This window comes from Adelges cooleyi, unplaced genomic scaffold (assembly GCF_023614345.1).
Source record: "Adelges cooleyi isolate 19-005CV unplaced genomic scaffold, UGA_ACOO_1.1 ACOO_flye_CR_arks_rails_tigmint_CR_PRNA_30, whole genome shotgun sequence".
Classification (NCBI taxonomy): domain Eukaryota; kingdom Metazoa; phylum Arthropoda; class Insecta; order Hemiptera; family Adelgidae; genus Adelges; species Adelges cooleyi.
Window position 1 is genome coordinate 1,789,997 of NW_026095971.1, and position 13,298 is coordinate 1,803,294.

At 36.1% G+C, this 13,298-nt stretch overlaps 1 protein-coding gene across 2 annotated transcripts; it reads left to right on the top strand.

The window, feature by feature from the left end:
• The first annotated feature begins 23 nt into the window (after positions 1-23).
• Positions 24-13,034, top strand: LOC126839309 (U4/U6.U5 tri-snRNP-associated protein 2-like). 2 transcript variants are annotated; one of them, XM_050574566.1, is made up of 10 exons: positions 72-448; positions 539-668; positions 9,885-10,034; positions 10,128-10,241; positions 10,316-10,717; positions 11,190-11,476; positions 11,551-11,679; positions 11,765-11,826; positions 11,894-12,116; positions 12,915-13,034. In XM_050574566.1, exons 2-10 carry the CDS (start codon positions 545-547, stop codon positions 12,939-12,941), a joined length of 1,518 nt encoding a protein of 505 aa, XP_050430523.1. In that variant the 5' UTR covers positions 72-448; positions 539-544; the 3' UTR covers positions 12,942-13,034. The 2 variants fall into 2 exon arrangements, with proteins under 2 accessions (XP_050430522.1, XP_050430523.1); XM_050574565.1 differs by lacking the exons at positions 9,885-10,034; positions 10,128-10,241; positions 10,316-10,717; ... (3 more) ...; positions 11,894-12,116; positions 12,915-13,034 and adding an exon at positions 2,932-7,263 and having other exon boundaries at positions 24-448.
• The last annotated feature ends 264 nt before the right edge of the window (positions 13,035-13,298 follow it).

Sequence of the window (13,298 nt, forward strand, 5' to 3'; positions counted from 1 at the left end):
AACGCGTTCACTTCGTCGGCGGCACAATCGCAAAACGTATAAATTATAATAATTTCATATAATAATAAAAAATATTGGCTGCTGCGTTTGCGTGTTGTAACTCTTGTTTTCACAGCTGTCTTGAAAGTTGAATACCTCCACAGACCCCGACAAAAATAAACATTAAAATAAATTGTTTTGCCGTCTTTAATCTTAATTCTTCATATTTAAATGATTACACTCTCGACGACACGTTACTAATTTCATGTCTGTCAAGTCTGCCACTTTGTTTTTCTATCAGCCGTGCCGCATCTGCACATTGTCGCATTATCAGTTCAATATAAGCGTCGTGTGAGTGTCAATTTGTAACGACGGCGAGCGCGGCTGATGATTGTATTACTTCTAATATATAATAATAATAAAATGGAACGCGTTTGTTGAAATTTAAATTTTCGCAACCGACAACGGCGTACGTTTATTATACTCATTATTAATTTTTGTCCAAAAACGGTTTTTACAAATTATAAATTTCATAATAAGCCTTTTAAACGTGTTCCAGGTGTAAATGGCTTCGTTTAATGAGACCGCGGCCGTGGACGAAAACAAACAGAACGGCAAGAGGAAATGGAACGAAACGCACACAGACACCGATTGTAGCCCCAAGGAAGAGGACGACCCCAACACGCCTGGTAAATATTTTATTATATAATTTTTTTTTAGTACTATATTTTTGTCGTTTAGGGTTTTGCACTTGCATTTTGGGTGCATTTGACGTTCGCTTCAAATTAACTTGACCCAACGTCCAGATGCATGTGTTTGCCTTCCACCTATTTCATATTTTTCCTAGTGTAGAATATTATCAGGTGGGATATCTGCGCAAATACCTGTCAGGCCTCGGTTCGTTTTAGGGGATATAGCCACTTGATTATAATGTTAACAACAACAACTCTCATCTTAGTAGTGTTTAACGAATAGCTCTTGACATTTCCTTTTAGCCATGTTACCGATAAAATATACTAAATAGTGCAGGTACAATTAATCGTGTAATGTGTTGTACAGAATTGGCAGTAACCTGCGTTTTTTCTTCAAAAAGCTCGATCCAGCTATGAATACACACCCAAAATAACACTATAAAACCCTTAGTTTGACCATCTTGGTTTTTTTAGCAAACTCTGATCATGTGCGCAAGGGCGGAGTTCTATTCGTTAAACTTAAATCTGTTCTGTCATGACCTTGGATATTTTGCTACTTTTTTGATTCAACAGTCAAAACTTAACAACATAATGTCACATATTTAGTTTTACAATTTTTAGTCCACCACTAGACATTTAAGTTAGTGTAAAACATCATTTTGTGGGTACTCTTTATCACACAAAATTAAATTGCCAATTACTACATTTATTTTTCTATTTAATTATTTTAATCTATATGTATTTATAGATGAGAATTAAATGTATAACCTAATTACACTTGGTGTGTAGAATATTAGAAATACATTGGTTCACACACTTATGTATACATTTTGGTTTGTTTTGTGCGAACTTTTTTGCGTTATATTTATCTACTTAATGTGTTGTTTATAGATTTTGTACAGCTCAAACATGAGTATGTTTATGAAATCTAATTTATAATGAATATTTGATTGCTTTTACCAACAATTGTTTAAAAAAATTGTTTTATTTTAATTAAATTTCCAATTTTTTGTTGGTGTATGAGAAAAAAACTTATATTATTTCATTTAAAAAATGTCACATAAAGGAAAACATTAAATATTTCTTTGTTTAAAATTTAATTAAACCGTGATGGTAAACATAAAGCAATAAGTTATTTTTTTGAAATAATCTAATATAAATATTTTTAAATCATTCGAGTTAAGATTTTTTTTTAATTCACGAGTGTTATTTCATTGCCATACTTGTGAGTAGTTAAGTGTGATAAATAGTCCTGAAACTCAATATTTATATTCACTCTTTTCATTTCTTTTTAGCAGTGTTAATTAGTTTGATGGATATTAATAGATGATGCATGCTCACTGATATTCTAGCATATGGTGCCCGTTGATTTGATATAATGAGACATGTACTCACATTGCTACTGAACGGTTCATCACTTTTCATTAAACTATAGAACAATTGTATCACTTAAAAGTCACTTCTTAAATTATTTTTGTGTAAAATCTAAATTGCGTTTTAACTATAAATATTTTTTATTAGATGTACACTATTGAATCTGAAAGTTTATTTTGACGTTATTTGTCATTTATTATGTCGCAAATCAAGTGAGTTATTTATATTTTTAAAGTAGTTGATTGTTCGTCTCGTAAATTTAGCAACCACTTCATTTAAATATTTTGTCACTGTAATTGTTTTACATATGGTAAAATCATTTAAAAAACATCAAAGCTAAAAATTCCTCGCAAGTTGTAGTATTTTTATTTATTTAAATTTTTTTTCATAGCTACCAATCTTAAAAATGAACTTATTGCTTTTGTTATATTATTGTTATTTATTACCTATGATATTTCCTTACTCTCAAATTAATATTTGTCTTGCACAGAATTTTTGAAGTTACTTATACTACTCATTGCATTATTATGATTTAAACATAATACAAAGGGGTATGCAATTAAAATTTGTATATGACAAATAAATAAATTATAAAATAATATAGTATGTATTTGGCATAATAAGAATATTTTGAACTTGATAATATTTATTATTGTTTTGGTATGTGTATACAAAGAAAAATGTATAGAAGTCAATCCCTGTATTGTATGTCGACTACCTAATAATTTTCCAAATAAGGTTTGCTTTAACTGTGATATTGAAAAATCTGCTTTATTTAGTCGCTTTTTATCATGATATTAGCCAATTAAATTGGCAATGCATTTTAGTCTAAGTAATAAAAGTTTGTTACTCGACCATTAACACTAGTTTTGGTGGTCTTATACAGAGATGGAGCAGGGCTACCAGGAACTTTGCAAAACGCATCCGACCATACTCGTTGAAGATTTTGAGCCAATGAAGCCACTCGAAGAAGAAGAGCTAATGGAGGCCACGTTGACGGCGGATCGCAAACAGGTGATCGTCGGCATATGTGCAATGAAAAAGAAAAGTTTTTCAAAACCTATGAAAGAAATTCTAAACAGGCTCGCGGAATTTGAATACCTCAAAATGATCGTTTTCGAAGAGGAACTGCTGTTGAAGCCGATCGAAGAATGGCCTATTTGCGATTGCCTCATATCATTCCATTCCAAAGGTTTCCCACTAGAAAAAGCAATTAGGTACGCCGAGCTCAGGAACCCGTTGGTTATCAACCACTTGCCCACTCAGTTCGCCTTGCAGGACCGGAGACAGGTGTATTCTATTTTGGAGTCCGAGGGTATTTTAATACCCAGGTATGCGGTTTTGGACAGAGAATCGCAAGATCCCAATTTACACGAGTTGGTCGAGTCTGAAGACCACGTCGAGATCAACGGGGTGGTGTTCAACAAACCGTTTGTCGAGAAACCCGTGTCGGCCGAAGACCACAATATTTACATTTACTATCCCACTTCGGCGGGTGGCGGCAGTCAGCGTCTGTTTCGAAAAATAGGTAGCCGGAGTAGCGTGTACTCGCCCGAGTCCAGGGTCCGAAAGACGGGATCGTTTATTTACGAAGACTTCATGCCGACTGATGGCACAGACGTTAAAGTATACACGGTCGGGCCGGACTATGCCCATGCAGAGGCACGCAAGTCGCCGGCCTTGGACGGCAAAGTCGAGAGAGATTCCGAGGGCAAGGAGATTAGGTACCCAATCATCTTGAGCAATGCGGAGAAAATGATATCGCGCAAAGTATGCTTGGCTTTCAAGCAAACGGTTTGCGGTTTCGACTTGTTACGGGCCAACGGAAAATCGTTTGTGTGCGACGTGAACGGTTTCAGCTTCGTCAAGAACTCCAACAAGTACTACGACGACTGTGCCAAAATACTGGGCAACATGATACTGAGGGAGCTAGCACCGACGCTGCACATACCGTGGTCGGTGCCGTTCCAGTTGGACGACCCGCCTATAGTGCCTACAACGGTGGGTAAAATGATGGAGCTCAGGTGCGTGGTAGCCGTGATACGGCATGGCGATCGAACACCTAAACAAAAGATGAAGGTCGAGGTTAGACACTCCAAGTTTTTCGACGTGTTTGAGAGATACGGAGGCAAGGCAAAGGGTGAAGTGAAGTTGAAGCATCCAAAACAACTGCAAGAAGTGCTGGACATTGCCAGGGCGTTGTTGGAGGAAATCGAACAGAACGCGGCTGACCAAGAATTAGAAGAGAAAAAGAGAAAATTAGAACAGTTAAAAAGTGTTTTGGAGATGTACGGTCATTTTTCGGGGATAAACCGTAAAGTGCAGATGAAATATCAGCCGCACGGGCGACCTAGGAAAGAACAGACGGTGAACTGCAAACAGGATCCCTCCTTGGTGCTGATATTGAAATGGGGAGGCGAACTGACGCCAGCCGGACGCGTACAGGCGGAAAAACTGGGACAGATATTCAGGTGCATGTATCCCGGAGGCCAGGGTAGAAATTCCGACACCCAGGGTCTGGGACTGCTTCGACTTCACTCGACGTTCCGGCACGACTTGAAAATCTATGCAAGCGACGAAGGCAGAGTACAAATGACGGCTGCAGCGTTTGCAAAGGGGCTCTTGGCTCTAGAAGGCGAACTTACGCCCATTCTGGTACAGATGGTGAAAAGCGCCAACACCAACGGTCTGCTGGACAACGATCGCGACTCCAGCGAACAACAGAATTTGACCAAGGAACGTTTACACCGTCTGATGCAAAATGACCGGGAATTTACTGCCGAGGATCGAGCCATGATCAACCCGAGCCAAGCCATCAGTATCGACGAGGCACTGGACTACGTTAAAAACCCAGTGCAGTGTTGCGAAATCGTACAAGAATTGATCCAAAAGTTGGTGGCCGTAGTAGACTCGAAGAAAGACGACCCGAAGAAGGCGGACACAGTGCTGTATCACGGCGAGACGTGGGAGCTGATGGGTCAGCGGTGGTCGAAAATCGAAAAAGACTTTTTCACGAAAAACAAAAAGTTCGATATCTCTAAGATACCAGATATATACGATTGCATCAAGTACGATCTGCAGCACAACCAGAGAACGTTACAGTTCGAGGAAGCCGAAGAGCTGTACACGTACGCCAAGTATCTGGCCGATATCGTAATCCCGCAAGAATATGGACTGGACGTAGACGAGAAGGTGACCATCAGTCAGGGCATATGCACGCCGCTGTTGCGCAAGCTCAAGTCGGATTTGCAGCGCAACGTGGAGGAACCGTGCGAGGAGGTCGAGGACGACGAGACGGTGAACCGGCTGAACCCAACGTACTCGTACGGCGTGCTCAGTCCCAGACGGCATGTCCGATCACGGTTGTACTTCACCAGCGAAAGCCACATACACTCGCTGCTGTCCGTGCTTAGGTTCGGCGGCCTACTTGACGTCAACAACGACGAGCAGTGGGGCAGGGCCATGGAGTACGTGAGCATCGTGTCGGAACTGAATTATATGACGCAAATAGTGATCATGTTGTACGAGGACCCCACCAAAAACGTTACGTCGGAGGAACGATTCCACGTCGAATTGCACTTCAGCCCCGGCGTCAACTGTTGCGTGCGCAAAAACCTGCCGCCCGGGCCGGGGTTTCGGCCGCAGACGGGAGGTAACTTCAAGGCCAAGCACAAAGACTACGAGGAGGATGACTCGCTGGACGAAGACGAGGGCCACAGTAGGTTCTCGGTAACCGAGCCGCAGAACGAAGAGGAAGACCACAGTCGGTTCTCCATTACCGAGGACGAAAACAAGAAGGACACGCCGGAACAGCCGATATTCTCGGAAGACGACACGTGCGACGGCCCGCCCAAGTTTAAGTTCTGCCAGCCTCACAACGCCACGTCGAAGCGTCACTGCTACTTCTCGCACCTGTTCTCCGCGTCGCCGCCCACGAGCAGCCTGTTCAGCACGGCCGTCATCAGCGGATCGTCCAGCACGTCCGACTTGCACGACCTGATGACCGGGCAGTCCAGCTACGCCGGTTCCATCATCGGTTGCGACGGCGTGCCGCCTATACGGCCGCTGGAGACGCTGCATAATTCTCTGTCGTTGAACCAGGTCATCACGTTCTTCGACCAGGTCATCAACCAGGAAACCGATTCCACCGGCCAACCCGTTGGCGACGACCAGTTTCTAGATTGACTTACCAACCGATTACCAAAATGCAATAAATATTAGTCGATAAGCATAATTGTTTTGTTTGAGGAGGAACAGCGCGGAATAAAACGACAAAAAACGTTTTATGAATTCTTTGACACGCCAAAAAAAAAAAAATCTGATAAATCGCCAGCTTTCGTGCCAAACTCTGTACAAAAGAAAGAAAACATTCGTATTTTTATTTTATTATATAATTATTATTTTTTTGTTGTGTTTTATCAATGATGTTTGTATTTTTAATTAGTGATTAAACCGTCAAGACTAAAATTTGTTATACTTAGTGTAGATTATTATATAATATATTATTATTTATCAACATCATTATCGTGTAAGTACAATAGCTGCGTACGTGTTTTAAATTATTTTAATATGTTTGATGTGAAGTCGATGTCCGTGGACCAAACAATATACGATTTTTTTTTTTCCATTTACCAGTGCGGTGTTAATATTATTTTATTATTTCCGGGTTGTCGAAAATTAACAACGCCTTTCACGCGACAAACCGATTAAACGTAGACTATCTTGTTCAGCCCTGAAAACAGGGACACTTCCGTCGGTGTTCTGCATAACGACGTCGTTAATGGCTAAAATATCACAGAGGTTAGTTATCTAATGGTCAACGTGGAGTGAATGGCAAAAAGACATCTTCGAAACAAGGTTAACCGGAAACCACCTGTAGGCATATACATTTTAGTATTTATTGGCAGCAATTGTCATTAAAGACCCAATAACCCATTGTCTCTCGGTTTTATCGTTCGCCGAGAACATTAGCCACCAGTAGCAAATGCCGTCGGCCATCTAACATTTATCATAAAAAAATTAAACATACTTGTTATTTTTACCTAGAGGCGTGTGTGTACTTAAATTCAATTTTTGTGTAACACGAATGTACATTTTTTTATACCATCCATTAAGAAATAAGGCAAATATAGTCAACACTCGCATTATAATTTTTGAATAAGTTCAAGGCTTATGAGTTTTAATGCACGCCACTATATAACCGTTTACTTCCAACCCGCTTAACTCTAGTGGTATGCATATTATGCTCTATCTTCATTGTAATTCCACTGGGTATAAAAAATATAATGTATTTATACATATTTTAATTTGCAATAAAAATAAGGTAAATACTTGGTACTAATTAAATTAATTGAATAATTATGTAAATTCGTAATAGATCTGCATTAGATATATCCTTGAATTTCTCTACAATAATAACCTTATAGCTGCTTTAAAAATCACAAGAGGATCGTAGTTTATCACCGACATGAGCTCAATTAAAAAAGCGGCTTATAATAATTATTATCAAAATATGATAAAACACAAAAAAACGTATAGGTGTATCACTAGTTCTATTTTTTCGCGTTACTTTTTGTAACTTACTGTACAATTTAGTATTCTTTTTTTAAAATACATATGTTTTTATTAAGTATATTTTTAAAGACCTAATTCATAATTTCGAAAATGCTCTTCATACGAAGATTTTAGTACCTACCTCGCACGATGATTCCTATGTATAATTTTTTTACGAATGTTTTTTAGCTGCGTTGCGAAGATGAGAAGGTATTGTTTTCATAATTACTATGTCTTACTCTTTTTGTTTTCATGTATCTGGACCCCCGATAACTTTTTAATCGTTGGGCTGTTTTCATCGAGTAGCAAGTATGCAGATTAGATATCGAGGTCAAAAGATACGTTACAAGGGAAAAAGTAGAAAAGTCTTTCCTGTTTTAAATCGAGAAAAAACACTAAAATCTTAAACAATATATTTTTCATCTTAAAATTACTACTGCGTGCTATCACTTTTTTAAAATAATTGAACCACTTTCTCAAACTCATATGGGATATTCTTTATATTGTATTGTACTATCCATATACTTTGAGGAATTAAAAAAATATCAAACATCTTTTTTTTTTGGTGTAATTTTGGTCTGAAAATTGGACTGAAGATATAGAATGCATTCGTTTAGTATTTACCTTCTGCAGTTTCGTACCGAAGCGTTTAACGATTTTATTACTTTCAGTTATAATCATTTGTGACGATCCATGATCTATCTCCCCGTCCCCAATATGCTTCACGATCCACTGTGCTGTTTTTTTTTTCTTTTATAATACTGTGGAGACTAAAATATTATTTAGGTCGCCTCGCCGCACTCGACATGTTGCGGCACTTATAATATTAAAATGTACTTAAATCTATACCGTCGAGTGAATAATAATAATTTTTGTCATCGTCTAAACCTTGACTTGAGTGTCAAATGTGGCGACTAGTATTTTGCGTGTGCTGTGTGCGCTATTGCTGTTAACATGCGACGCCAAAATAATACATACCATTAACCAAACCAACGCGACTCCCTTTGATTATCTTTTATATGATATCAAGCGTATTGTCATTGATAAATCACACTATTAAATTGTATTATTTTTGATCTCGACAAAGCAAAAGATATTATATTATATTATATTATACTGTATTAATACCGGCTTCCGTATATTTATAGTACTGTGTGGACACGGGTTGGCCTGTAAATATTTTGCGCCGCATTAAACTTTTGATCTTATCCGTCGCAATCATAATAGTGCTTATTTATGGAATTCGTTTGTTTTTAATTTAATTTTAACATTTAGAAAACTGCGCATGGGCGGCTTGTTTTTTTTTTTATTATGATCTGCGAAAAACTGCGTGCTAATTATAAGGTCGAGTTCAGATAAATAGCGTACCTGAGCGACGTATACTGTTGTTTACACGTGGTACACTTATTCCGCAGCAACATCACACATTTATAAAAACGTTCTATTTAAAACTGATGACTGCATTTATACTTTAATTGTTTATAATCCCCTTTTTGTTGTTGGTTTAAAATTAAACAAAAAGACGAATGAGGCACGTGCCCTCCTCCCTCCTGGTGTATATATTTTTTATATAATATATATACAATAACATATGTGGGTCGACTGTTGAGAAATATATACTATCCTTTCGGCCTTATTGCATTATAGTTCCTCCCCTAAAAAAAATCTGGCTACGGCATTGCATAATAAACAAATAATATTAATTTGATACTCCGATATTAAACAAAGAAAGACAAAAGTCAAGGTAGAATGACCGCGGGTCTTATAAAATCAGTAGGTAAAAAAAGTAGTTGAAAACCTAACAAATTTAATCATTGTAGTAATTGATGACCGTCAATAAAATTTTTAGTTTTCCCAAATTTATGTTTTGACTTGTGTTTTCTCCTACAGAGTGAACCGAAGTCACTAGTTGAAAGTTTATAGTCATGAAGTTTTACGCACCCACCCTTCTGTATAATAGAGCAGTCTAAATAATTTTGGTGAAAAATTGAGATTGTCCCAAGCAGAATAGGCAAAAACCCAGCGGGTTTTTTTTTGTTGAAGCCTAGAAAATGGTACTTACCCAAACAATGTGGATTTTATGCACACTCAGACTGGGTTGACCTTTTTTAAAAACCATACTCTACATGATTATTCAAGCAAACAATTTTGGGTGTAAAGTAAAAAAAAAAAAGCTAAGAGGCGTGCATTTCTTCTTTGGTGGAATTACAATAAAAAAAATAAAGAACATCTTTTTCGCGAGTCTGTTTTTCAAATAAAACAATCGTGTTTGAATTTGTGTTCTAGATACTTGGACGAAAAAAACGCATCGCCTTTGCCCGTACTTGGACACCATTAACCGTCAAGTGTTGGATTTTGATTTCGAAAAACTGTGCTCGGTGTCGTTGTCCCGGATCAACGTGTACGCTTGTCTGGTGTGCGGTAAATACTTTCAAGGTAATATCAATATTATCGTTTTGCACGTTACAAAAACCGTTTGTTTTGGAAATACTCCAATTCCAGACTAATTATTATTCCTTTTGCATGCAGGTCGTGGCACCAACACTCACGCGTACACTCACAGCGTGGCCGAAAGTCATCACGTCTTTTTGAACTTGCAAACCTTGAAGTTCTACTGCTTGCCCGACAACTACGAAATAGTCGGTGAGTCTAAAGACAATGACGCCCCCCGATACACGTTCTACTCGATACTTAAACGGTGTACATTTTTTTTTTAGATTCTTCATTAGACGACATCAAGTACGTATTGAACCCGACATTTACTTCGCAGCACATATCGTATCTAGACAAGAGCGACAAGCTGTCACGGGCCATCGACGGAACACTCTACTTGCCCGGCATTGTAGGATTGAACAACATAAAAGCCAACGATTATTGCAACGTCATCTTACAAGCGTTGTCCAACGTCACTCCGTTGAGGGATTATTTCCTGGACGAGAAAAACTATGCCAAGGTGAAACGGCCACCGGGTGACAGCGTGTTCTTGTTGGTGCAGCGGTTCGGAGAACTGATGCGTAAACTGTGGAATCCGAGAAACTTCAAAGCACACGTATCTCCTCATGAAATGCTACAAGCTGTCGTCTTGTGGAGTAACAAAAAATTCCAATTCACCGAACAAGGTGAACGCACGATCGACTAATTTACATTGTATCGACCACGACGGCTTTCATACTCGCTACACATAAGGCAGCTTTCTAATAGTAAAAAAACAGGGATGTCTAAAAACTGTTTTTGCTCACATAAATATAAGTCTTTGGGTACTTCTCTATTTCTCTCATTGTTAAATTATTTTCCTTGAACTCTAAGCATTTAATTTTAGGTCTACTTATTTTTAAATAGGCTATTTCTCTTTAATGGTTCTCTTCATTGCTCTTAATCATTCAACCCCCCTAACACTTCTGTACATAGATGAATACCTACTGTCGCTGGAAATTTGTTTGTTTTAATATAATGAGTATGGCGTCTTCGTGTATAATATTATCTACTATTGTTGTTACTTAAGTTTTTGAACTATTTGATTTTTCAAAAATAGCTCTGTTATACAGTTACTTATAGGACAAATTCCATTAATATTTTATGTATTTATTTTAGGCGATCCCGTCGATTTTCTATCATGGTTTTTGAATTCGTTGCACAGAGCCCTAAACGGTAAGAAAAGCAGTACATCTAGTATTGTTTATAAGACATTCATGGGCAGTATGCGCGTCAAAACTCGGAAGATACCGCCTGTCGAACTGGACGAAAAACAGAGGTATAGTCTGTTGTGCACAGATGAGTACGCCGAACACGTGACTGAATCGCCATTCTTATATTTAACTTGTGATTTGCCACCTCCGCCATTGTTCAAAGACGAAGTAATGGAGAACATCATCCCTCAGGTATAATCTTTGTAATTTCACAGGACAAACGTGTGTTATGTACAATTTTTCTATGGAAATCGACAATGTTTTAGGTGAGCTTATATTCTTTGTTGACGAAATTCAACAACGCATCCGAAAAAGAATACAAAACGTACAAGGAAAACTTTATGAAACGTTTTGAAATAACGCAATTGCCGCCATATCTGATTTTATACATTAAGGTAAAAATTGAACACATCGTTTTAAATCAGAAATGTATTTTTTTAATCAATTTTTTTGATTGAAGTTTACAATATTATGTTTTAGAGATTTACGAAGAACACATTTTTCATTGAAAAAAATCCTACTATTGTCAACTTTCCTGTAAAGTAATTACACCGATTGTTATATTAATATATTTATACTCAATTTTATTATATTCAATGCATATTTTAGAAATGTCGATTTTGGTGATATATTAACACCAGAAGTGAAAGCTAAACACAAGAATACGTCTTATGATCTGATTGCCAACATTGTGCACGACGGAGAACCCAACAAAGGTACTTATCGTGTTCACGTACTGAAACAAGGCAACAGCAAATGGTATGAAATGCAAGATTTGCACGTCACTGATATACTTCCGCAGATGATTACACTGACAGAAGCTTACATACAGGTAATGCCGTTTTACGGTGTTCAATAAAGTAAATTTAACAAACGAGCATATGTCAATAAGTTATTTCCATTTAGTTGTAATTTTAAATCAAACACTTAAGTAATTGTGCCACAATCACATGGCCGATAAACTATAATTAATTTTTCTTTAACTGTAAATCAAATTATAAAAAATAGGTACTTTTAAATATTGTTATTATAATAAACTTCCGTACAAATTTACAAGGAATAATCTTGTGTACATATTGTACATTGTAAACTCAATAGCTATAATTTATATAATATTATTATCTTTGATTTTTAATTTTCATCTACTCGATAATAGTGTTATGTAAATCATTGTATTTTAATTTAAATGTCTTGTGGATCATCTTAACATCTTAATTTTTTTTTTTCAATCTAGGCAATTTTAATTTAAATAGTGCATCAAAAAATTTATAATTTTAAAAAAATTCTAAAACTGTTTTAGACAAAAAGATATTTGAAAAATTGCATTGTTTAAAACATGAAATAATATTTTATTTAACTTTATTTTATATATATGTATATATTTTGTATAATTATTTAAATACAAATGTAAATAAATTTGTATTTATATAAAAAATATCACTTTTTTTAAATACAAATATTTTTAAATTTTTATTTTAATGAAAATTTATTAAAATAATATACAGGTCTTGTGTTATAATTAATATATTTATAAGTATAGGATGAGTTTTTAACAGTTATATTTTTATTAATATGTCCAACTAATTTTTTTAATTACAATTATTTTAACTTTTTTGTTTTTTTGTTTTAGATTTATAAACTGAGATCAGAAAGTTAACTGTACAAGAATTGGATGCACACTAAATAATTTATTACTTTAATAAATTAACTCAGTTTATTGTAAATTTAAATAGTTATTAACACTTTGTTTACTATCTAATAATTATTAAATATAAATTGAAAAATAAAAACAATTTTTTTATAAAAGAATACATTTTTTTTATTTTCAGATTACCTGATTGTGGTTTTTATTTGTATAGCTCCTCATTATTTTTTCTAAGATAAGAGTAATAGTAATTCTAGTAATGTTATTTAATATTTTGAATAAGTAATCGACTGTGTGGCAAAGGATTCATAAATATGTTTGCTAGTATCGTTATTTCTTAATGTTAAATTATAGAATACTTCAAATAAG